Raw genomic sequence first — 22203 nt, forward strand, 5'->3', positions numbered from 1 at the left:
GATGTTATGAGACAATCAGCCCACACTTTCAAAGTTTTGTGTTTTTCCTGTGTCCAGTGGTTAATTAATTGTATTCATGAGTTCAAGATGTGTCAGATAAATAATCACTTTAGTTCAATTTCAGAATATTGTTGTTGTTTTATTGTTTTTTTTATGTGAACAGTCTGAGCAGAATATAAGTTTCCTCTCTGCACATGAGACAGACATTATATCTCAGCAAATGTTAGCTACTGCTTGACCTCCTCATTTACATGGAGCTTTAAATAAGGAGAGGAGGCCTGCAGGTGCATCCTGGGAAGGAAGAGAGGGAGGAGAAGAGAGGTGATGCTTCACTGACGGAGCATGAAAACTCAGTTTCATTTGCTCATTTTGTCTGATTTGTACCTTAACTGCTGACCAAATCCACACAAAGTCAACTTCAACAAAACTTGTTCTCTGTTGCACTTTGACCTCAAAGTTCAGTTAAAAATAATCCTAAATGTTCAAATAAGAAGGGACTCCAGACTTTTTCCTGTGTGTTTTGGATTTATTCTAATTGTCGATGAGATGAACATCAGGTGGAAAATAAAATGTTGCTGCAACGAAAAAGACATCATTTTAAATGACAGAAGAAATGAATACAAACAATGTTTTATCAGAATGTTTTTTATTGAATGAGTCTTGAAAAAGGCAGCAGTTGCAAAGCTGATACAACACCTCCACCTAACTGTCACTACATTTATTACAAGCATGCAGACACATCTTTTCTAACATGGAAACCTTGTGATGAGCAAACAGCACAAACAGTAAAGAAGCACATCTGAAATGGTCATTCTGCTCCTCTACTGTTCTGCAGTGGGACAGTCTGACTTGTTGATGGTTTTCTCTGAAGTTTTGGAGCCCAAAGACACTTTACATGTGTAAACCTTATTCATGTTCCAGTCTGACGCCTGGATGTCCAGATAGCTGCTGATTTGGAAAGTGTGGTCTGCTTTCTGAACAGGCGTGCTGGTAGAGATCCCACTGCTCACTGGACTCCCAGCAGCCAACCAGCTCACATCTGCAAAACCTTTAGAGCCACTGGGTAAACTGGACAGACAGACCAGAGTGGCTTTGTTGGACTGGAGCTCAGCTCTGGACGGAGGCAAGACCGTCAGGACAGGAGCAGGGAGGCTGGAGCCTGAAAATACATCAAGGACATTCATCACATAAGTAGAAATCAAAGCACTGACACAAAACATGACAGTTCATTTATAAACTGTGCTGACAGTATGACAAACACACTGAGGAAAAGGAGCATTTTAAATCAGAGAGAACATTTAGAATCAAAATCTAAAATATGAGCAGCGTTTTTCTTAGAGCAAAATCTTTGTGTTCCAAACATACACATGTATTTATTATTTTAGTCTCAAATTGGAAAAACTTATAATTTAGTTCAATACTATCATGTTTGATCATTCATTTATAAAATCATTTTTAATTTAGTTTAGTCTCTGTGACAAAGTCTGGTGACAGCAGTCACTTTGTTTTTGTGGAGTCTTTCTGACCACCAAAGAACAAAATAATGTTTCATGTGAAACAGACACAAAGATTTCTCTAAGCACAATAATTTAGTTTTGATATCACGATGTAAAATATTCCCTACAGATTATTTAATACAGGGTTTTGAAATGTTAAAACCTGTCATAAAGTGTGAAAATAAACCAACACAGTCATGTTAATTCTGCCCAACAGAATCGGCAGAATAAACTATTATATACTATTATATTTAATATCCAGCCATCATTTGCAGATCTTTCAGTCTGGTATGAAAACATGTAAGAAAGTCAATCTGTTGTTGATGGAACAACATGTTAAATACTTGAAACACTTAGCAACATATGAATTGAGTATTTTCTCTGAATGTGAATGAGAAACAGAAAATCTGTCCTGTTTTGTGATGAGTTCAAAAGTACTTACTTGTCACAATCAGCTTGGTGCCTTGTCCGAATACCACAGTGATTCAGTTTGTACACATGGCTGTACAAAAACCTCCTGACTCTCACTAATGAGGGGAGTGGAACTGAAACATCCTGTTGAGACCAACTTTCACTGTCAGCGTCTCATTCACTTCATCAGTCTGCTTCTATTCACAAACTGTGCTGGACTTGAGGACTGATTGTGAACCTTCTGTTGCTTCCTTTTCTTTTCATGGTGCACATGTTAAAAGTCCACATATCATCAGTGAGTTCAGTCTAATGTTAATGATGAAAATGTTCTCCTACACAACAGCAGCATTCAGACAATGCAGATTAACTTGCATGGCTGTCAGTGACTGCAGGGATGTTATAAGAATCATTTTATGTTGAACTTGCTGCAGCCAAACGTCACCTTCAAACAATCAATTTTGATCAAACTAATTGATATGATGGTTAATATATATTTAACCACATAGTGTCTGATGCTCAAGTGGTCTCCTCTGTAGATTTAATCCCATAACTCTGTTGACTCTATGTTATGTTGACATTGTTGGAGGTGTCACAAACCTCACTGACCATAATTAAACACAGAAAGTATCATTAAGTCTGGTTTTCACAGCAAATAAAGAAATATTTCATATATGGACAAAACATTAACAACTTTATGTTCATTTTGTTGGCCAACATTCACTAATTACAAGTCTGTTTATGTTATGTCACATGGTGATTTTTGTGATGTTTGTGGTCAGTTAAACACCTGCAAGGTCAAACCCCCTGTTAGACCTCTGATGAACCAACGGTGTTAAAAGTCCAATATCGTAAACTTATTGGGACTTTGATATTTTCGAAATGCAGCGCAGCACCAATCACACACACAGAGCTGTTCAAAATAAATTTAATCCAAATTTATGCAGATCACGTAAAATTTGTGATTCTGTGGATTTACTCAGTAAAGTTGACATGTTTTTGCACTGATATTTGTTTAAATGTGTTTAATATTCTCAAATCGAAGTCCACTTATGAGTGCAGATATTTAATGAAACACTTAAAGGTGATGAATGACCCTCTATCTTTGTTTATAACTCATATGTGTTTATTCAGTGTATTGAGTCCACATTAAAATATAAATTTGGTAGTTATATAAGTTGTTCATGGCTTCAGACCCAGTCAAAATGTGTCACAGACACAAAAAGCAGAAGTAGTTTGTGAGGAGGTTTTTGTCACAGTGTAAATCACTGTGATACAGCTGCAGAAGCAGAGCTGTCCCATGTGTTACAGTAATAAACAGCAGAGTCTCCTGCTTCTGCCTGCTTTATGATGAACTGGTAATCTATGCTTGATGAGGCTTTAGAGTTGAATCGGTCTGAGGAGAATCCTGATCCATACTGATCAGGTGAACTGTGGCTGTGGTAAAATCTCAGGACATACTGAGGAGCTTCACCAGGAACCTGTTTATACCAACTGACATAGTAGCCATCACTTCTCTGAATGTTGCAGTTGAGAACAACCTCTTGTCTTGGAGAAACTGTGTGGACAGCAGGCGTCTGGGTCAGCACGATCACTGCATCAACATCTGTCAACATACACAGAAAAATCCATGAGTGAAAGGCTTCAGTGTGAAAATATGGGCTGTGAAAGGAATGAGAAGAAGATCTTACATGTTAGAGCAGCGATGAGAGAGCAGAGGGTCCCCAGCATGTTGTCAGTGTGTGCTGTAAACGTCCCTTACTGTCCAGCTGAGAGGTGAGCAGGGTTGGAGTGTGAGGACAAGAGAGACTGAAGCTTATGAAGACACTGAGGAGGAGGACAAGAGGAGGAGGTGGAGGAGGAGGAGGAGTTTCATAAAGTAAATTGTGTTGTGACTTCACTCCATGTCATCATTGCATATTTTTAAGCGGAATTAACGCCTGTCAAATCATCATTATCAGTTCATATACTGATCACATGTTGGCTGTTTAATCCAGTGTCAGTAAATTTTGTATTACCCAACAATAATACTTTTCTCTGGTGTTTAAGTTCTCTTGACCTGAGGGAACGGCAACAACCTGCATTTTCCTAAACTCTTTACTTTCTGTCCTGTAACAAACTAAGCACAAACAAGGTTTCAGTATTGTCGTATTTTGCACACAGAGCACAACTTCTCTTAGATGTTTCTGCATTCGTGCTTTATGTGATACCACATTCAAAACATTCAGTAATTCTGGTTGTGGGAGAAGCACAACAAATCGAAAGCTCTCTGTGGATGGCTCCTTATTCTATCTGATCAAGATGGCAAATCAGAATGCTATGTTGCTGTCTTCTGTCTCCTCAGGTTGTGTGTGCATATGCAATAATTGGCATAACATTTTTATCAAGTAATATTGATGAAACAACACATTTGTTTTTTTCTATTAAATTATCATTTATTGTTTCCTTCATTTATGTCTAATGTAACATTCCTGTGTTGCGTCTGCAGTTTAGTATGGTTAACGTTTTCTTGGAGCCATTATTAGAGAGGGGCCCCTCAGATGATATGTCTCAAGTTCATGAATAGAGAAGGATCCCAAGCTGAAGGGTAAATGGCATGTAGGAAGAGGGTATTTTCTTCCTCTCTTTCTGTTGCAACATAGAATTGAAGTCAATTGGTGATTGACAGCAAATAAGTCATTAATGTTAAAAAAAATCTTCAAATTAAAATTATAAAACAGATGTGAATAAGAGAAATTCCAAATCTACTCAGCCAAAATCCAGCATAAAAACACTGATGACTCCAGATGAACAAGGACATCAGTGAAGCAGTTTTAGTGTAACAAGTCAGTCAAAGTGCTCACAGTTGATAAGAAAATAAGTCATAGATGTTGTTAATAGTTCAAAAATTGGAAAACATTGAGGTTCTATAGTCACCCCACATATTCAGAGAAACACAATGTGTTTTCTTTTTCTTTCCAAACTCTTTTTAAAAGTTTTCCCTCAAGAAAACTCAACAGAGAAGGAGCCATGAGACAACGTGACTTATCAGCTTCTCCCGACTGTCGATTTGATTCTCATCCAACCAAGACCCCCACCAAGCTGGCCTGACAGGTGTTTTGTTTTGGATAGCAATGATGTGAAGATGTTGAAAGAGATCTCTGCTGACACTGTCTTGCTTGCATAAGAAGTATATTACAACAAGCTCAGCATCAAATTAAGCACGTGCATGTGAGAGGATCCGCGCCAATATGGTTCACTCTGTTGAATCATCTCCAACCCTCTGCTTGTATGGGTTGGTTGTTTATGTGGGCAATAGATAAGATGTCAAAACTTGATGATTAGAAAAAAGATCATTGTTTGCAGAAATTTCACTTCAGCCAACATTTGCTGCAGTTTGAAAAAGCAGAAGTGCTCAGTGAGGAGGTTTTTGTCACAGTGTAAATCACTGTGATACCCACTCACTGACAGAGCTGTCCCATGTTTGACAGTAATAGACTGCTGAGTCTCCCTCCTCCACATTGTTGATGATCAAACGATAATCTGATTGTGACTGATGAGTAGATGTGAACTTGGGAGAAGAGAAACCAGAGCCATAGATGGGAGAGCTCCAGCCGTGATAAAAATACAAAATAAACTGAGGAACTCCTCCTGCAATCTGTTTGTACCAGCGAGCTCCAGTGTCAGTTATAGTCCCCAGGTTACAGTCCATGGTGGCTGTCTCTCCTGTCCTCAGTGACACAACAGGAGGCTTCTGTGTCAGCACCGTCACACCACTCACACCTGGAAACAAGAAGAAGACATGGAGTGAAGAGAAACACACAGACTGATGAATCCAACATGAGCTCAAAGCTGCAGTAAGTCAGCCTCCTTACATGTTAGAGCAGCGATGAGAGAGCAGAGGGTCCCCAGCATGTTGTCAGTGTGTGCTGTAAACGTCCCTTACTGTCCAGCTGAGAGGTGAGCAGGGTTGGAGTGTGAGGACAAGAGAGACTGAAGCTTATGAAGACACTGAGGAGGAGGAGGAGGAGGAGGAGGAGGAGGAGGAGCTTCCACACTCAATGCCGTTCTCATACATTAATAAATTGAATTGTGTATGTGTCTTTTATTTCACCATGTTTAATGGTGAATGTAAGAGTAGATTGCTTGTGTAATATTTCTAACTTGTCAAATCAGTTTGCAATAAGTTGTCACAGTAACTCAGTAGAAAGTCCTTTGTTCCTGTTACGACTGGATTTGTGCTGATGTTCTTTTCATGAATATCTTTCGCTCCAGGGATTGGATCAATTAATCTCTTTTTCAACAAGTTAAGTTATTATTTGTTAGCCTGAAATTAAGTAATTACAGTGAATTAAAACCACGTGCTCATTTCGTGTTAGGTTTCATGTTTTCCTCCACTTGTATATTACAGTGTGTGTGTGTAAACTGTGTTTTGTCATAATCAGGGTGGAGAGTTTATGTCACTGTCACCTTTCCAGTAATTTGCTCTCACTGAAGCAGCCCCACATTCATTCACTGGAAACACATCAAGAATGTCTGCATTTCTTTGACATGTTGTCAGCTGAATGAAACATTTTCTTTTTACTGTGTTTCCTTTGGATGCCAGATGAAAGTGCAGTCGTCTGCTCACGATGAACAAAAGAAGCAACCAGATTACAGTTCAGCACAGGTGTTGAAATTGTGCACCACATCATTTATATCAACAAGGAATTTGCAGGTTAGCTGCATTGAGAGAAGCAAATGAGAATGTGCTGCAAAATTTTTCTTTCACGATGAATTGAAGACAGACGTTATACTGAATAATGTTTACAACAGTGCAGTGGACCATAACTTGTTTTCAATGGGTTATATTTACTGCAGAGTGTGTTGTCTGCTGTCATGTTAAAGCACATCTGACATACAACAAGCTCTGTGAAAGATGAGGATTTATTGGTGAGTCCAGTCAAAGTGTTAAGAAGAAAAAAATGTATTTTAAATGTATAAACAAGAAGGAATTGGAAAAAAGGGTTGATTGCTTTAAATAACATCGAACATTTTTCAACAGCTCCAAAAGCAGAAGTAGTTTGTGAGGAGGTTTTTGTCACAGTGTAAATCACTGTGATACAGCTGCAGAAGCAGAGCCGTCCCATGTGTGACAGTAATAAACAGCAGAGTCTCCTGCTTCTGCCTGCTTTATGATCAACTGGTAATCTATGTTTGATGAGGCTTTAGAGTTGAATCGGTCTGAGGAGAATCCTGATCCAAAGTAATCAGGTGACCTGTGGCTGTAGAGAAATCTCAGAACATACTGAGGAGCTTCACCAGGAACCTGTTTATACCAATAGACATAGTAGCCATCATATCTCTGAATGTTGCAGTTGAGAACAACCTCTTGTCCTGGAGAAACTGTGTGGACAGCAGGTGTCTGAGTCAGCACGATCACTGCATCAACATCTGTCAACATACACAGAAAAATCCATGAGTGAAAGGCTTCAGTGTGAAAATATGGGCTGTGAAAGGAATGAGAAGAAGATCTTACATGTTAGAGCAGCGATGAGAGAGCAGAGGGTCCCCAGCATGTTGTCAGTGTGTGCTGTAAACGTCCCTTACTGTCCAGCTGAGAGGTGAGCAGGTTTGGAGTGTGAGGACAAGAGAGACTGAAGCTTATGAAGACACTGAGGAGAGGACAAGAGGAGGAGGAGGAGGAGGAGGAGGAGGAGTCAGATAAACTGAAGTGTGTTTGTGGTTTCACATTGTGTCATCATTTAATGACACAGGACCACAGGACAGGAACATAAAACTTATCAATGTATCAAAAAAGTAAACAGTCTTGTATTAGGTCAGTAGTCAGTGGTGTAGTGTGGGTGTTGAGTGCATGGAACAAGTGATAAAAACTTTAACTACCCATAAAACAAACCAAGGTTGAATTAAACAGGGTGAAGGAGAAACATCTCGTACTGAGAAATCATGTAAGTTCTCAGCAGGTGAAAACAGTCACCTTTCTCAGTGAGCTGAGGTGGGACATGCAGTTTTATACTGTATGCCCAATCCCCATCAGCAACCCCACCCCACCCACCCATCTACCGTAATTTCTAGACTAGCGCATGAACGCACCTGAATATAAGCTGCACCCACTAAATTTATATAGAAAAAAAAAACTTGTACATATATAGGCCACAATTGTCTATAACCCCCAGGTGTCCACGGTGTCAGTCTCTCTTTTGTTTTCACTTTCGTCTTAAGACAAAATCCATAAATTAGCTGCATCATTGTTTAAGCCCCAGGGTTCAAAACGTGTGAAAAAAGTAGCGGCTTATAGTCCAGAAATTATGGTATGTAAAAACTTACATTTGTCATCCATCACTAAAGAAGTCAATTTCATCAGAATAAGCTGCACATCAGGTTAGACCTGTTGACACACTGGAATCTTTCAGGAGCATTTCTTCATCCAATGGGCATCACAGAAGAAGCAAACAACCCCAACGATGTGATGAAAGCTGAAATTTCTTTGGCTCTAAGTGTTAGTGGCACCTGGCAGCAGCCTTTCAGAGGGTCTAATTTACTCACAGATTTTGTACTTCCCACCTGACTGATGCAGTCCTCCATGTGAGGCATTGGATAACAGTCAGGTTTGGTGACAGCATTATCCTCTCTGAAATCTGTGCAAAACCTGTCTGACCCATCTGCTTTATCTGCCAACAGCCGTGGAGAAGCCCAGCTGGAACATGCTGCTTCAGCAATCCCATGTTCTAACATATAATCTACCTCCTTGTCCGTTTACTTGCGCTTTTTCCTGTGTTCAACCGATCGAGAATGTTGTCTCACCTACTGCGCTTCACCAACATCTGTGTCAAGCTCAGTCAGATTGGCGTGTGATGGTGTTTCTGAGAACAGAGAAATGAGAAGTGAGCGAGTTTACCAGGTCTGCCTTCTGAGTCTCTGACAGGTCGCCCTAACTGGCTGTCTGTAATGGTCAAATACTCAGAATTGGTGAGTCTCTCCGTCAGAATCGGTTCAGATGGAACACCAAACTCTTCAGAACGAACAACTACAAGCGTGGCTCCCAACTTTCCAGACTTCAGTGAGACACAGGCTGTGGATGGCAAATCACATGTTCCTCTAGAGACAGGGTCAACAGAATGACGAGGCTTCAATAAATTGTCGTAACACCACAGTACTTTCTTTCTTCTGTCTGGTGTCCAAAATAAATAGTCCCCCATGCTTATTGTTCTATGTCCTTGATTGCTTATTTTGTTCCTAATGTGATTCTCCGTGTGCCCAAGTTCACTGTTCTGTCCCGGCCTGCCTCACCCAGCTCTACCACTTGTTGTTGTCCTGGATCTCCCTCATCTGTGGATCATCTCTGGACTCCATTCTGGCACATCCCCGGCTATCTCCTCCTGTCCAGGTGATGTTGAACTCACTCCCTGTAAGGACCTTTCTCAGCCTATCAGCTCCTCTTGTTTCTTCACCTTAATAACTCTCCACATGCACCTCCTTTCCTCATTAGTTTAATTTGTATATCAATGCTTTTTGAGTTCAGTTTTTTGTTGAGTCATCTGCTCTGTCTTTCTGTTTTTATTTTATCCTATTCATGGAATAAATCCTGTAAGTCACAGTGTCTTTGGTCCAAATGTTCCATTCAGTTTGTGAGCAGAGAGGTCAAACTCCATGTGAAACCTCCCATGAACAAACTGCTGAAACTGTAACGGGTAAAGAGTCAACCCAATTGCAGCACAAATAAACCAGGTTTCAGGCTTAAAAGGAACAAAGAAACTCCAATGATATAAACTGTTTGAAATCCACTTAATCTAAATTTATGATCTGAAGTTGTGAAATCATAAGATGATGTTTATCTGCACTGATATTTGTTTAAATGGGTTGTAATATTCAGATGTCAAGGTGTATTTATGATTGGTACAAATATTTAGCTACCACATACATTTGTCTTCACATCCAAAAAGGAACCTCTAATTTTATCATTCATGTGTATTTTATCATCCTGTTGTGAAGTCCTGATGATAGTAACAAAACCAACAGGAGTAAAGAACAAATATAAATATGCCTTCATGATCGATGGTGAGAGGGATTGGAAGCAATTTTTCTTTTGAGATAAGACTGAATGTTTTTGATTTTGGTTTGTTTTTAAAGTCTCAAGTAGGGTAGTTATAGAGATCATTATCTGATGTTTCAGAGACTCAAAAAGCAGAAGTAGTTTGTGGGGAGGTTTTTGTCACAGTGTAAATCACTGTGATACAGCTGCAGAAGCAGAGCCATCCCATGTCTCACAGTAATAAACAGCAGAGTCTCCTGCTTCTGCCTGCTTTATGATGAACTGGTAATCTATGTTTGATGAGGCTTTAGAGTTGAATCGGTCTGAGGAGAATCCTGATCCATACTGATTAGGTGAACTGTGGCTGTGGTAAAATCTCAGAACATACTGAGGAGCTTCACCAGGAACCTGTTTATACCAACTGACATAGTAGCCATCAAATCTCTGAATGTTGCAGTTGAGAACAACCTCTTGTCCCGTAGAAACTGTGTGGACAGCAGGCGTCTGGGTCAGCACGATCACTGCATCAACATCTGTCAACATACACAGAAAAATCCATGAGTGAAAGGCTTCAGTGTGAAAATATGGGCTGTGAAAGGAATGAGAAGAAGATCTTACATGTTAGAGCAGCAATGAGAGAGCAGAGGGTCCCCAGCATGTTGTCAGTGTGTGCTGTAAACGTCCCTTACTGTCCAGCTGAGAGGTGAGCAGGGTTGGAGTGTGAGGACAAGAGAGACTGAAGCTTATGAAGACACTGAGGAGGAGGAGGAGGACAAGAGGAGGAGGAGGAGGAGGAGGAGGAGGAGGAGGAGCTTCAACACACCATTTTCATTCACAGTTCAATGAAAAGATTTCTTTCGTTTCTTTCGAATCTTCTTATATTTGATCTCCCACTTTGATCTCCTCTGCTGCAGGTTTACTGCCTCCAGTCCGCCTGCCCAGCCCAGCACTGATCCCCCAGTCATCCCCAGTCCCATGTGATTTCCCATCCTGGATTCCCGTGTTTCTATTTCACCTGTTGCCAAACTGCAAGCCACCACGACCACACTGCACTCACCCTGCCACTCTGCTCTCAGTTTCCCTGGTGTCTCCACACTCTGTTGTCTGGATTGATTCATACTGACTGTTTGCTCACAGTTTTACTCTCATGTGGTGATTGATCTACTTTTTGGGATCCTTAGTCTAGTAAATTCTGAACAATGAATCCATTAAATCTACACAGGAAGAAGCCATGGAATCTGCCAAGTTTCTACAGTAGCCCAGAGCTGACAAACCTGCTTGAGAGAGGACCTTTGGCGTTTTCTGCATTTTTAGTGGCCACCGTAGTGGAGGGTGAGGTGAGGAGTGTTCAGCCTTGCAGTCTGATGCCACTAAATTCCTCACATGGCACCTCTAAGTTTGCAAGTGTCAAAACACAACCAAATGAAATGTTTCTTTCACCTCACGGCATGTTCTGTCATTTTAATGATCCTTGATGTGTTTCCAGTGGTCGAAACACTGGAGTTAATATGGAACTGCTTCAGTGAGAGCAAATTATTAGGAAAGTGATACAAACAATGACCTAAACTCTACACCCTGACAGATTACATGAGATTTTGCATGTGGTCAAGTCAACTTAATATCCTGCTAACTTAAAATTAGAACATGAACTGATTAAACCCCTCATGAACAACAAAAACAAAATAAATAATTGAGATCAAGTCATCTGTTGAGGAACTTTACATGAACTGTTACAGATCCATCGTTTTATAACCACAGTGATGCTGTGGGTTCACCAGGTTCTGAACGTTTAGTGAAGAACAAAAATTAAAATGACAGGTGCAGTTCCTGTTGCAATATTTTTTTCATTATAAAAGAAAACAAGAAACATACTCAAAAATGTGTAATTATATTGATGAATGCAGAAAACACAAATAAGCACATTTAAATGTTTTCAATCTCATTATTGTACACATTACACTGAGTGTGTTTGATGGCTATTTCAGCTAACATGTGTCAGTGACTTAAAAAGCAGAAGTGCTTAGTGAGGAGGTTTTTGTCACAGTGGAAATCACTGTGATACAGCTGCAGAGCTGGTCCATGTGTGACAGTAATAGACTGCTGAGTCTCCCTCCTCCACATTGTTGATGATCAAACGATAATCTGACTGTGACTGATGAGTAGATGTGAACTTGGGAGAAGAGAAACCAGAGCCATAGCTGGGAGAGCCCCAGCCGTGATAAAAACTCAGAACAAACTGAGGAACTCCTCCTGGAATCTGTTTGTACCAGCGAGCTGCACTGTTAGTAACAGTCCCCAGGTTACAGTCCATGGTGGCTGTCTCTCCTGTCCTCAGTGACGCAACAGGAGGCTTCTGTGTCACCACCGTCACACCACTCACACCTGGAAACAAGAAGAAGACATGGAATGAAGAGAAACACACAGACTGATGAATCCAACATGAGCTCAAAGCTGCAGTAAGTCAGCCTCCTTACATGTTAGAGCAGTGATGAGAGAGCAGAGGGTCCCCAGCATGTTGTCAGTGTGTGCTGTAAACGTCCCTTACTGTCCAGCTGAGAGGTGAGCAGGGTTGGAGTGTGAGGACAAGAGAGACTGAAGCTTATGAAGACACTGAGGAGGAGGACAAGAGGAGGAGGAGGAGGAGTTTCATAAAGTAAATTGTGTTGTGATTTCACTCCGTGTCATCATTGCATATTTGTAAGCAGAATTAACGCCTCTCAGACACTGAGGAGAAGAGGAGGAACAGGAGCAGGAGGAGGAGCTACAACACTGTTTTCATTCAGGAAAAAGGACTGAATCATGAGGACAACATGGTGCCAGTGTTTCCATCATGTTTGTTGCACTGTGGTGGATGTGATGTTTATCCCTCCTTTGTCATTATCTTTTTCAAACATCATTATTTCAAAATCTACCTAAATTGTCTGGCCAAAGTGGTATTTTTATTTGACCATTTGTTGCTGTTGTTTACTGTTTTTGTTGTATTTCTCCAGGTTCATGCCACTGATTTTTCCTTGTTGTTTCTGGAATCCCGCTGATGTCCTTTTCATCAACATTATTAACTTCAGGAGATGTTTCAGTGAAGTCCCTGTTATACATGTTCTGTTAGCATGGAAGAAGAAATCAGCACCAGCAGGATGCAGAGACTCTGTGGTCACAACATCACATGTGATAACTGTTTTCCCACAAGCTGGGACAAGTTGGGACGGGAGCTCCCCAAGAGGAAGCTGACAAAACGTTAAGTTAATTTATTGTTGTGTTGCTTATTCTTTATTACTGTTTGAATTATATAAGAATGCAAGAAAACTACAAATAAATGTATTCTCATTTGAATCGATTAATGTGTCAAAGAATCCAATTGGAAATATTGGAAGTATGAAAAAAATATTGTACACACTTTGACTTTACACTGAGTCTGTTTGATGGCTCAACTTTGACCAGACAAGCTTCAGAGACTGAAAAAGCAGAAGTGCTCAGTGAGGAGGTTTTTGTCACAGTGGAAATCACTGTGATACGTACTCATTGACAGAGCTGTCCCATGTTTTACAGTGATAGACTGCTGAGTCTCCCTCCTCCACATTGTTGATGATCAAACGATAATCAGATTTTGACTGATGAGTTGATGTGAACTTGGGAGAAGAGAAACCAGAGCCATAGGTGGGAGAGCTCCAGCTGTGATAAAAATACAAAACAAACTGAGTAACTCCTCCTGGAATCTGTTTGTACCAGTAAACATAATAATCTACAGTCCCCAGGTTACAGTCCATGGTGGCTGTCTCTCCTGTCCTCAGTGACACAACAGGAGGCTTCTGTGTCACCACCGTCACACCACTCACACCTGGAAACAAGAAGAAGACATGGAGTGAAGAGAAACACACAGACTGATGAATCCAGCATGAGCTCAAAGCTGCAGTAAGTCAGCCTCCTTACATGTTAGAGCAGTGATGAGAGAGCAGAGGGTCCCCAGCATGTTGTCAGTGTGTGCTGAGAATGGCCTTGTAACTTGGAAAGTGAGCTCACTGCTGACAGATTAGAGGCTTTGGAGGATGAGGAGAGGAGGTGCTGGACGAGCAATTTAATACAACACTGAAACTGAGAGAGACTGACAGGAGGAGGAGCTTTGGACAGAAAATACTTTCAGTCTGTACATGACACTCCTGACCACAGTGATAGTGTTTAGAGACATGACTAACTTGTAGGTCTCATGTCCTCTGAGTGGACAAGTAATCCACCTGCCTTTATTACAGTCCTTGAGGGATTTTGAAATTGATGATATGAGACAATCAGCCCGCACTTTCCAAGTATTGTGTTTTTCCTGTGTCCAGTGGTTAATTAATTGTATTCATGAGTTCAAGATGTGTCAGATAAATATGCACTTTATTTCAGTTTCAGAATAATAAAATCTTACTCTTCATTTTATTTTTCATGTGGACAGTCTGAGCAGAAGTTTCCTCTCTGCACATGAGACAGACATTATATCTCAGCAAATGTTAGCTACTGCTTGACCTCCTCATTTACATGGAGCTTTAAATAAGGAGAGGAGGCCTGCAGGTGCATCCTGGGAAGGAAGAGAGGGAGGAGAAGAGAGGTGATGCTTCACTGACGGAGCATGAAAACTCAGTTTCATTTGCTCATTTTGTCTGATTTGTATCTTAACTGCTGACTAAATCCACACAAAGTCAGCTTCAACAAAACTTCTTGTCTGTTGCTCTTTGATCTCAAAGTTCAGTTTAAAATAATCATAAATGATGATTTGAAGACATAAAATAATAAGTTGACGTGTTGTTGCACTGATATTTGTTTAATATTCTAAAATCAAAGTCCACTTATTGATCAGTGCAGATATTTACTACAGATGTTTGTCTCCAAGGTCAAGAGTGAATCTCTATCTTTGTTTATAACTCATCTGTGTTTTTTCAATGTGTTGTCAAGTCCCAATGAAAATAAAAATCAAAGCCAAGAAAACAAGAATTATAACTGCTTCTTCATGGTTAATGGTGAGAAAGTCAACATTTAACAACATGTTAAAATTGTGGTTTATTGTACAGTTTTTTAAAGTCTCATGTAGGGTAGTTATAGAGCTCATTAGCTGATGGGTCATAGACTCAAAAAGCAGAAGTAGTTTGTGAGGAGGTTTTTTGTCACAGTGTAAATCACTGTGATACAGCTGCAGAAGCAGAGTCGTCCCATGTTTGACAGTAATAAACAGCAGAGTCTCCTGCTTCTGCCTGCTTTATGATGAACTGGTAATCTATGTTTGATGAGGCTTTAGAGTTGAATCGGTCTGAGGAGAATCCTGATCCAAAGCTGGGTGAAGTGTTACTGCGGAGAAATCTCAGAACATACTGAGGAGCTTCACCAGGAACCTGTTTATACCAACGGACAGAGTTGCCATCATCTCTCTGAATGTTGCAGTTGAGAACAACCTCTTGTCCTGGAGAAACTGTGTGGACAGCAGGCGTCTGGGTCAGCACGATCACTGCATCAACATCTGTCAACATACACAGCAAAATCCATGAGCGAAAGGCTTCAGTGTGAAAATATGGGCTGTGAAAGGAATGAGAAGAAGATCTTACATGTTAGAGCAGCGATGAGAGAGCAGAGGGTCCCCAGCATGTTGTCAGTGTGTGCTGTAAACGTCCCTTACTGTCCAGCTGAGAGGTGAGCAGGGTTGGAGTGTGAGGACAAGAGAGACTGAAGCTTATGAAGACACTGAGGAGGAGGACAAGAGGAGGAGGAGGAGCTTCAACAATCAGCACTTTTCACCTCATTAATCATCTACATTATGTGGTTTCATCCATCCATCATAGGGTACATCCTGGACTGCTTGCCAGTGAATTGCAGGGCCGACACACAAAGACAGTCAACCACACACTCTCACCCTCACTCCTAGGGGAAATGTAGAGTAGCCAGTTAACCAGTGTGGTTTTTTTTTTGGTATTGTGGGAGGAAGCCGGAGTACCCAGAGAAAACCCACGCAGGTACAGGGAGAACATGCAATCCGTATATAGAAGGGCCCAGACCCAGATTCGAACCTGGAACCCTCTTGTTATGAGGCAACAGTGCTAACCACTGCATCACCGTGCCGCCCCGTTATGTGGTTTCAATTTAAAGCATTTTTAATGATTTTTTGACAAAAGTTTAACAAGCAAGATCTTTTCCTTTTTACTTTTGATTTTCTGGCTATTTTCTGTCTCCAGTCTACTCTGTCTCCTCCACTTTCAATGACATCCTGCTGCTCATTATAATGTTTCTTGTTTGGAATGTTTCTAACAAGAAACTGAAAACCATATCTTTATCTTTGATGATCTGATTATTTAAAGGTCTACCATAATAGAATGTGTCGTACAACCTTTTTGAAATAAGGAGTAATGTTGTCCTCCTCCTGCATTCATCTCAGTGTGCTTACTTTTGTTTCAAATTGTTCAGACTCACTAATGAAAGGCAATTCAGGGGCCTGTCTCATGATGCAGAATTAATGTAAATTATTTTCAAATCTGAGCAATAGAATCACACGAATGAATCATGAAGAACTGTATCCTTGAAAAAGATACGGTAAAGTAACAGAGAGGTTTGGTTTATTGCTTCAGGCTTCGTCATGTGTTCGAGTCTCAAAAAGCAGAAGTGCTCAGTGAGGAGGTTTTTGTCACAGTGTAAGTCAGTGTGATACGTTTTCCTTAGCAGAGCTGTCCCATGTTAGACAGTGATAGACTGCTGAGTCTCCCTCCTCCACATTGTTGATGATCAAACGATAATCAGATTGTGACTGATGAGTAGATTTGAACTTGGGAGAAGAGAAACCAGAGCCATAGGTTGGAGAGGCCCAGTTGTGATAAACATAAATCACAAACTGAGGAACTCCTCCTGGAATCTGTTTGTACCAGTAAGCACCAACATCAGTAACAGTCCCCAGGTTACAGTCCATGGTGGCTGTCTCTCCTGTCCTCAGTGACACAACAGGAGGCTTCTGTGTCACCACCGTCACACCACTCACACCTGGAAACAAGAAGAAGACATGGAGTGAAGAGAAACACACAGACTGATGAATCCAACATGAGCTCAAAGCTGCAGTAAGTCAGCCTCCTTACATGTTAGAGCAGTGATGAGAGAGCAGAGGGTCCCCAGCATGTTGTCAGTGTGTGCTGAGAATGGCCTTGTAACTTGGAAAGTGAGCTCACTGCTGACAGATTAGAGGCTTTGGAGGATGAGGAGAGGAGGTGCTGGACGAGCAATTTAATACAACACTGAAACTGAGAGAGACTGACAGGAGGAGGAGCTTTGGACAGAAAATACTTTCAGTCTGTACATGACACTCCTGACCACAGTGATAGAGTTTAGAGACATGACTAACTTGTAGGTCTCATGTCTTCTGAGTGGACAAGTAATCCACCTGCCTTTATTACAGTCCTTGTGTTGTTAAAGTTTTGAAATTGATGATATGAGACAATCAGCCCACACTTTCAAAGTTTTGTGTTTTTCCTGTGTACAGTGGTTAATTAACGGGGTTAATGAGTTCAAAATGTGTCAGATAAATAATCACTTTAATTCAATTTCAGAATATTGTTGTTGTTTTATTGTTTTTTTATGTGGACAGTCTGAGCAGAAGTTTCCTCTCTGCACATGAGACAGACATTATATCTCAGCAAATGTTAGCTACTGCTTGACCTCCTCATTTACATGGAGCTTTAAATAAGGAGAGGAGGCCTGCAGGTGCATCCTGGGAAGGAAGAGAGGGAGGAGAAGAGAGGTGATGCTTCACTGACGGAGCATGAAAACTCAGTTTCATTTGCTCATTTTGTCTGATTTGTATCTTAACTGCTGACTAAATCCACACAAAGTCAGCTTCAACAAAACTTCTTGTCTGTTGCTCTTTGATCTCAAAGTTCAGTTTAAAATAATCATAAATGGTGATTTGAAGACATAAAATAATAAGTTGACGTGTTGTTGCACTGATATTTGTTTAATATTCTAAAATCAAAGTCCACTTATTGATCAGTGCAGATATTTACTACAGATGTTTGTCTCCAAGGTCAAGAGTGAATCTCTATCTTTGTTTATAACTCATTTGTGTTTTTTCAATGTGTTGTCAAGTCCCAATGAAAATAAAAATCAAAGCCAAGAAAACAAGAATTATAACTGCTTCTTCATGGTTAATGGTGAGAAAGTCAACATTTAATAACATGTTAAAATTGTGGTTTATTGTACTGTTTTTTAAAGTCTCATGTAGGGTAGTTATAGAGCTCATTAGCTGATGGGTCATAGACTCAAAAAGCAGAAGTAGTTTGTGAGGAAGTTTTTGTCACAGTGTAAATCACTGTGATACAGCTGCAGAAGCAGAGTTGTCCCATGTTTGACAGTAATAAACAGCAGAGTCTCCTGCTTCTGCCTGCTTTATGATGAACTGGTAATCTATTCTTGATGAGGCTTTAGAGTTGAATCGGTCTGAGGAGAACCCTGATCCAAAGGTGGGTGAAGTGTTACTGTGGAGAAATCTCAGAACATACTGAGGAGCTTCACCAGGAACCTGTTTATACCAACGGACAGAGTTGCCATCATATCTCTGAATGTTGCAGTTGAGAACAACCTCTTGTCCTGGAGAAACTGTGTGGACAGCAGGCGTCTGGGTCAGCACGATCACTGCATCAACATCTGTCAACATACACAGAAAAATCCATGAGTGAAAGGCTTCAGTGTGAAAATATGGGCTGTGAAAGGAATGAGAAGAAGATCTTACATGTTAGAGCAGTGATGAGAGAGCAGAGGGTCCCCAGCATGTTGTCAGTGTGTGCTGTAAACGTCCCTTACTGTCCAGCTGAGAGGTGAGCAGGGTTGGAGTGTGAGGACAAGAGAGACTGAAGCTTATGAAGACACTGAGGAGGAGGACAAGAGGAGGAGGAGGAGCTTCAACAATCAGCACTTTTCACCTCATTAATCATCTACATTATGTGGTTTCATCCATCCATCATAGGGTACATCCTGGACTGCTTGCCAGTGAATTGCAGGGCCGACACACAAAGACAGTCAACCACACACTCTCACCCTCACTCCTAGGGGAAATGTAGAGTAGCCAGTTAACCTAGTGTGTTATTTTTTTGGTATTGTGGGAGGAAGCCGGAGTACCCAGAGAAAACCCACACAGGCACAGGGAGAACATGCAAACCCAACATAGAAGGGCCCAGACCCGGATTCGAACCTGGAACCCTCTTGTTATGAGGCAACAGTGCTAACCACTGCATCACCGTGCCGCCCCGTTATGTGGTTTCAATTTAAAGCATTTTTAATGATTTTTTGACAAAAGTTTAACAAGCAAGAGCTTTTCCTTTTTACTTTTGATTTTCTGGCTATTTTCTGTCTTCAGTCTACTCTGTCTCCTCCACTTTCAATGACATCCTGCTGCTCATAATAATGTTTCTTGTTTGGAATGTTTCTAACAAGAAACTGAAAACCATATCTTTATCTTTGATGATCTGATTATTTAAAGTTCTACCATAATACCATGTGTCGTACAACCTTTTTGAAATAAGGAGTAATGTTGTCCTCCTCCTGCATTCATCTCAGTGTGCTTACTTTTGTTTCAAATTGTTCAGACTCACTAATGAAAGGCAATTCAGGGCCTGTCTCATGATGCAGAATTAATGTAAATTATTTTCAGATCTGAGCAATAGAATCACACGAATGAATTATGAAGAACTGTATCCTTGAAAAAGATACGGTAAAGTAACAGAGAGGTTTGGTTTATTGCTTCAGGCTTCGTCATGTGTTTGAGTCTCAAAAAGCAGAAGTGCTCAGTGAGGAGGTTTTTGTCACAGTGTAAGTCAGTGTGATACGTTTTCCTTAGCAGAGTTGTCCCATGTTCGACAGTAATAGACTGCTGAGTCTCCCTCCACCACATTGTTGATGATCAAACGATAATCAGATTGTGACTGATGAGTTGATGTGAACTTGGGAGAAGAGAAACCAGAGCCATAGGTTGGAGAGGCCCAGTTGTGATAAACATAAATCACAAACTGAGGAACTCCTCCTGGAATCTGTTTGTACCAGTAAGCACCAACATCAGTAACAGTCCCCAGGTTACAGTCCATGGTGGCTGTCCCTCCTGTCCTCAGTGCCACAACAGGAGGCTTCTGTGTCACCACCGTCACACCACTCACACCTGGAAACAAGAAGAAGACATGGAGTGAAGAGAAACACACAGACTGATGAATCCAACATGAGCTCAAAGCTGCAGTAAGTCAGCCTCCTTACATGTTAGAGCAGTGATGAGAGAGCAGAGGGTCCCCAGCATGTTGTCAGTGTGTGCTGAGAATGGCCTTGTAACTTGGAAAGTGAGCTCACTGCTGACAGATTAGAGGCTTTGGAGGATGAGGAGAGGAGGTGCTGGACGAGCAATTTAATACAACACTGAAACTGAGAGAGACTGACAGGAGGAGGAGCTTTAAATAAATCTGCATGGTTAGTCAAAATGATGAAATACATAAACGAGTAATTAGGGAATCTTTTCTATGAAGATGTGAAAAGACTCCAGTGGTTTTATTGTTTTCGGATTGTTCTTTGCTCCTGATTGGGGCTGACTGCATTCCTCAACACTTGTAAAAATCTATATCTTTATATTTCCTTTAACAGGTACATATTAACAGGTTTTTCAAAAGTTACAAGACACCTCTGACAAGTTATAAGCTTTGGCTTTGCATACATGTACACTGATACACAAGCAAAAAATAAAAATGATAATGGATAAAGCACCAGTGCATTTCCAGTCAAGGGCGGTTTGACCTCTTGATTTACATGATGCTAAATTCAGACATGAGGCCTGCAGGTGCATCCTGCCATCAGCCAGAGGGGGTGAAAATCATTCTGGTGAAATCTGAGGTTGCTCTGTGGGTGAAGGTCTTTCTAATACTAATCTATTGCTGCTCTCTAGTGTGCATTCAACAGAATGACAACAGTCAACATTTTATATGCAGATTACTGACATCGGGTTGTGCCACACAGAGTCAAAGTAGTGACGTGTCATCTGTTGAAAGGAATACGTGCAAAGAACATATTAAAGACTTGTTGAGCAAATGAAGCAGAAGGCCAAAACCAGGTATCAGTGTGTGTGTGTGTGTGTGTGTGTGCTTGCTGTGATCTTTTTTTCAAGATTATTTCTGTATGAAGAAAACAGACGTAGTCCCACATATCAGTTTGAATTTCAAAAATTAGTTTGAATTTCAAAAATTAGCACATTTCTGCTGAACACAGTGAACATTCAGGTCCCACAGAAACATGATCCACTTGCTGAAAGTAACACTAAGACATACAAATATATGCATTCAGCCCTAAGCCACTTGAAAATGTGGACACACAGTAAATATATAGATTAAGTTTAGCCATACTGCTTGTGTAGGTAACTATCACATGAAGACTGAAACAGCATGATATCGAAGATTTATTTGTTTATGTTGTATTTATGTTATGTTTTTGGGTTGTGCATCCATATGTCCCATTCTTGTAAATGCAACATCTCTGAGGAAATGTTTGCAAATTTGGCACAAATGTCCACTTTGACTCAAGGATGAACTGATTTGAGCTCAGAGCTCAGTTCACTGGAAACTCATAAAACATGTTTCTAGCCATCACTCAACATTTCATTGATTAAGTGATGACAAAATTTCACATGATTTAAACTGGTGACATTTTATATCCTAAAATGGTCAAAGGTCAACCTTACTGTGACATCATAATGTTCTACAGAAACATTTTTCAGTCCATTATTCAATTCCTTGACTCATTACATAAGTCTGGACAGACATGGTAAGCAAAATGCAGCCAAGCTGACAGGTGTGCAGATGCATACAAATATATTTTAAATCAGCACCTGTTGTCGAGGGGGCGCCAGTGATGCCTGCCATTCTTTACCTGTCCACTAGTCACCCTGTTCAGGTTTCCCGCTTATGCCAGTCACGTGACCGGCAGACACGCTTCTACTCAGCTGTCAACAAGCAGGTCTCCCCCAGAAACTTCCCACATCAGTAATCTGCTTAAACATTTCCAACTGTGTCAGTGGATTTATTTTACACGGACAGAACAACCTGTGGACAAACATTACGCAGACTCTTTTCCTGGCCCAGTGCTACAGAGCCTCTGAAGCCAACCATGCTGTTGTCGGAGCGCGTTGCTCGCCCTTGTAACCGGCCTGCAGTCCGGCTGTTGGTGGACTGGCCCGTCTGTGGAGCCGAGACCTCCGTGACCATCTTCGCCTCCTCACGAGCGGACGTCAGGACAGTTTAGGAGGTATGATGATGCCTGCTC

The 22203-nt window shown here is 40.9% G+C and overlaps 3 protein-coding genes across 4 annotated transcripts in view; 1 reads left to right on the forward strand and 2 right to left on the reverse strand.

Moving 5' to 3' along the window:
• LOC124073788 (immunoglobulin lambda-1 light chain-like) overlaps nucleotides 1-10586 on the reverse strand; it is a 37129-nt gene extending 26543 nt beyond the window's left edge. Inside the window, exon 1 of the mRNA XM_046416277.1 lies at nucleotides 10534-10586. Within this exon, the coding sequence (XP_046272233.1) occupies nucleotides 10534-10573 (40 nt within the window). The 5' untranslated portion in view covers nucleotides 10574-10586. The remainder of the gene's footprint in view (nucleotides 1-10533) is intronic.
• Nucleotides 630-5813, reverse strand: LOC124073782 (immunoglobulin lambda-1 light chain-like). 2 transcript variants are annotated; one of them, XM_046416256.1, is made up of 4 exons: nucleotides 5759-5813; nucleotides 3182-3510; nucleotides 1939-1972; nucleotides 630-1159 (listed from the first exon to the last, which is right to left on the reverse strand). In XM_046416256.1, exons 1-4 carry the CDS (start codon nucleotides 5796-5798, stop codon nucleotides 822-824), a joined length of 741 nt encoding a protein of 246 aa, XP_046272212.1. In that variant the 5' UTR covers nucleotides 5799-5813; the 3' UTR covers nucleotides 630-821. The 2 variants fall into 2 exon arrangements, with proteins under 2 accessions (XP_046272212.1, XP_046272213.1); XM_046416257.1 differs by lacking the exon at nucleotides 5759-5813 and adding an exon at nucleotides 3596-3650.
• An 11220-nt stretch (nucleotides 10587-21806) lies between the features above and the next one.
• The window catches only part of aatka (apoptosis-associated tyrosine kinase a), a 30483-nt gene continuing 30086 nt past the window's right edge, over nucleotides 21807-22203 (forward strand). The window contains exon 1 of the mRNA XM_046414407.1: nucleotides 21807-22185. The gene's annotated coding sequence lies outside the window, so the exon portion shown is untranslated. The remainder of the gene's footprint in view (nucleotides 22186-22203) is intronic.

The sequence above is a fragment of the Scatophagus argus genome, chromosome 16 (assembly GCF_020382885.2).
Source record: "Scatophagus argus isolate fScaArg1 chromosome 16, fScaArg1.pri, whole genome shotgun sequence".
Classification (NCBI taxonomy): domain Eukaryota; kingdom Metazoa; phylum Chordata; class Actinopteri; family Scatophagidae; genus Scatophagus; species Scatophagus argus.

Excerpts from the sequence above, each read along its gene's own strand:
- LOC124073782 (XM_046416256.1), bottom strand. The coding sequence starts at position 5,798 with ATGCTGGGGACCCTCTGCTCTCTCATCGCTGCTCTAACAT. Across the intron at positions 3,511-5,758 it reads TCTCATCGCTGCTCTAACAT|ATGTTGATGCAGTGATCGTG; the intron begins GTAAGGAGGCTG and ends GTATGTTGACAG. Across the intron at positions 1,160-1,938 it reads CACCAAGCTGATTGTGACAA|GCTCCAGCCTCCCTGCTCCT; the intron begins GTAAGTACTTTT and ends ATGTATTTTCAG.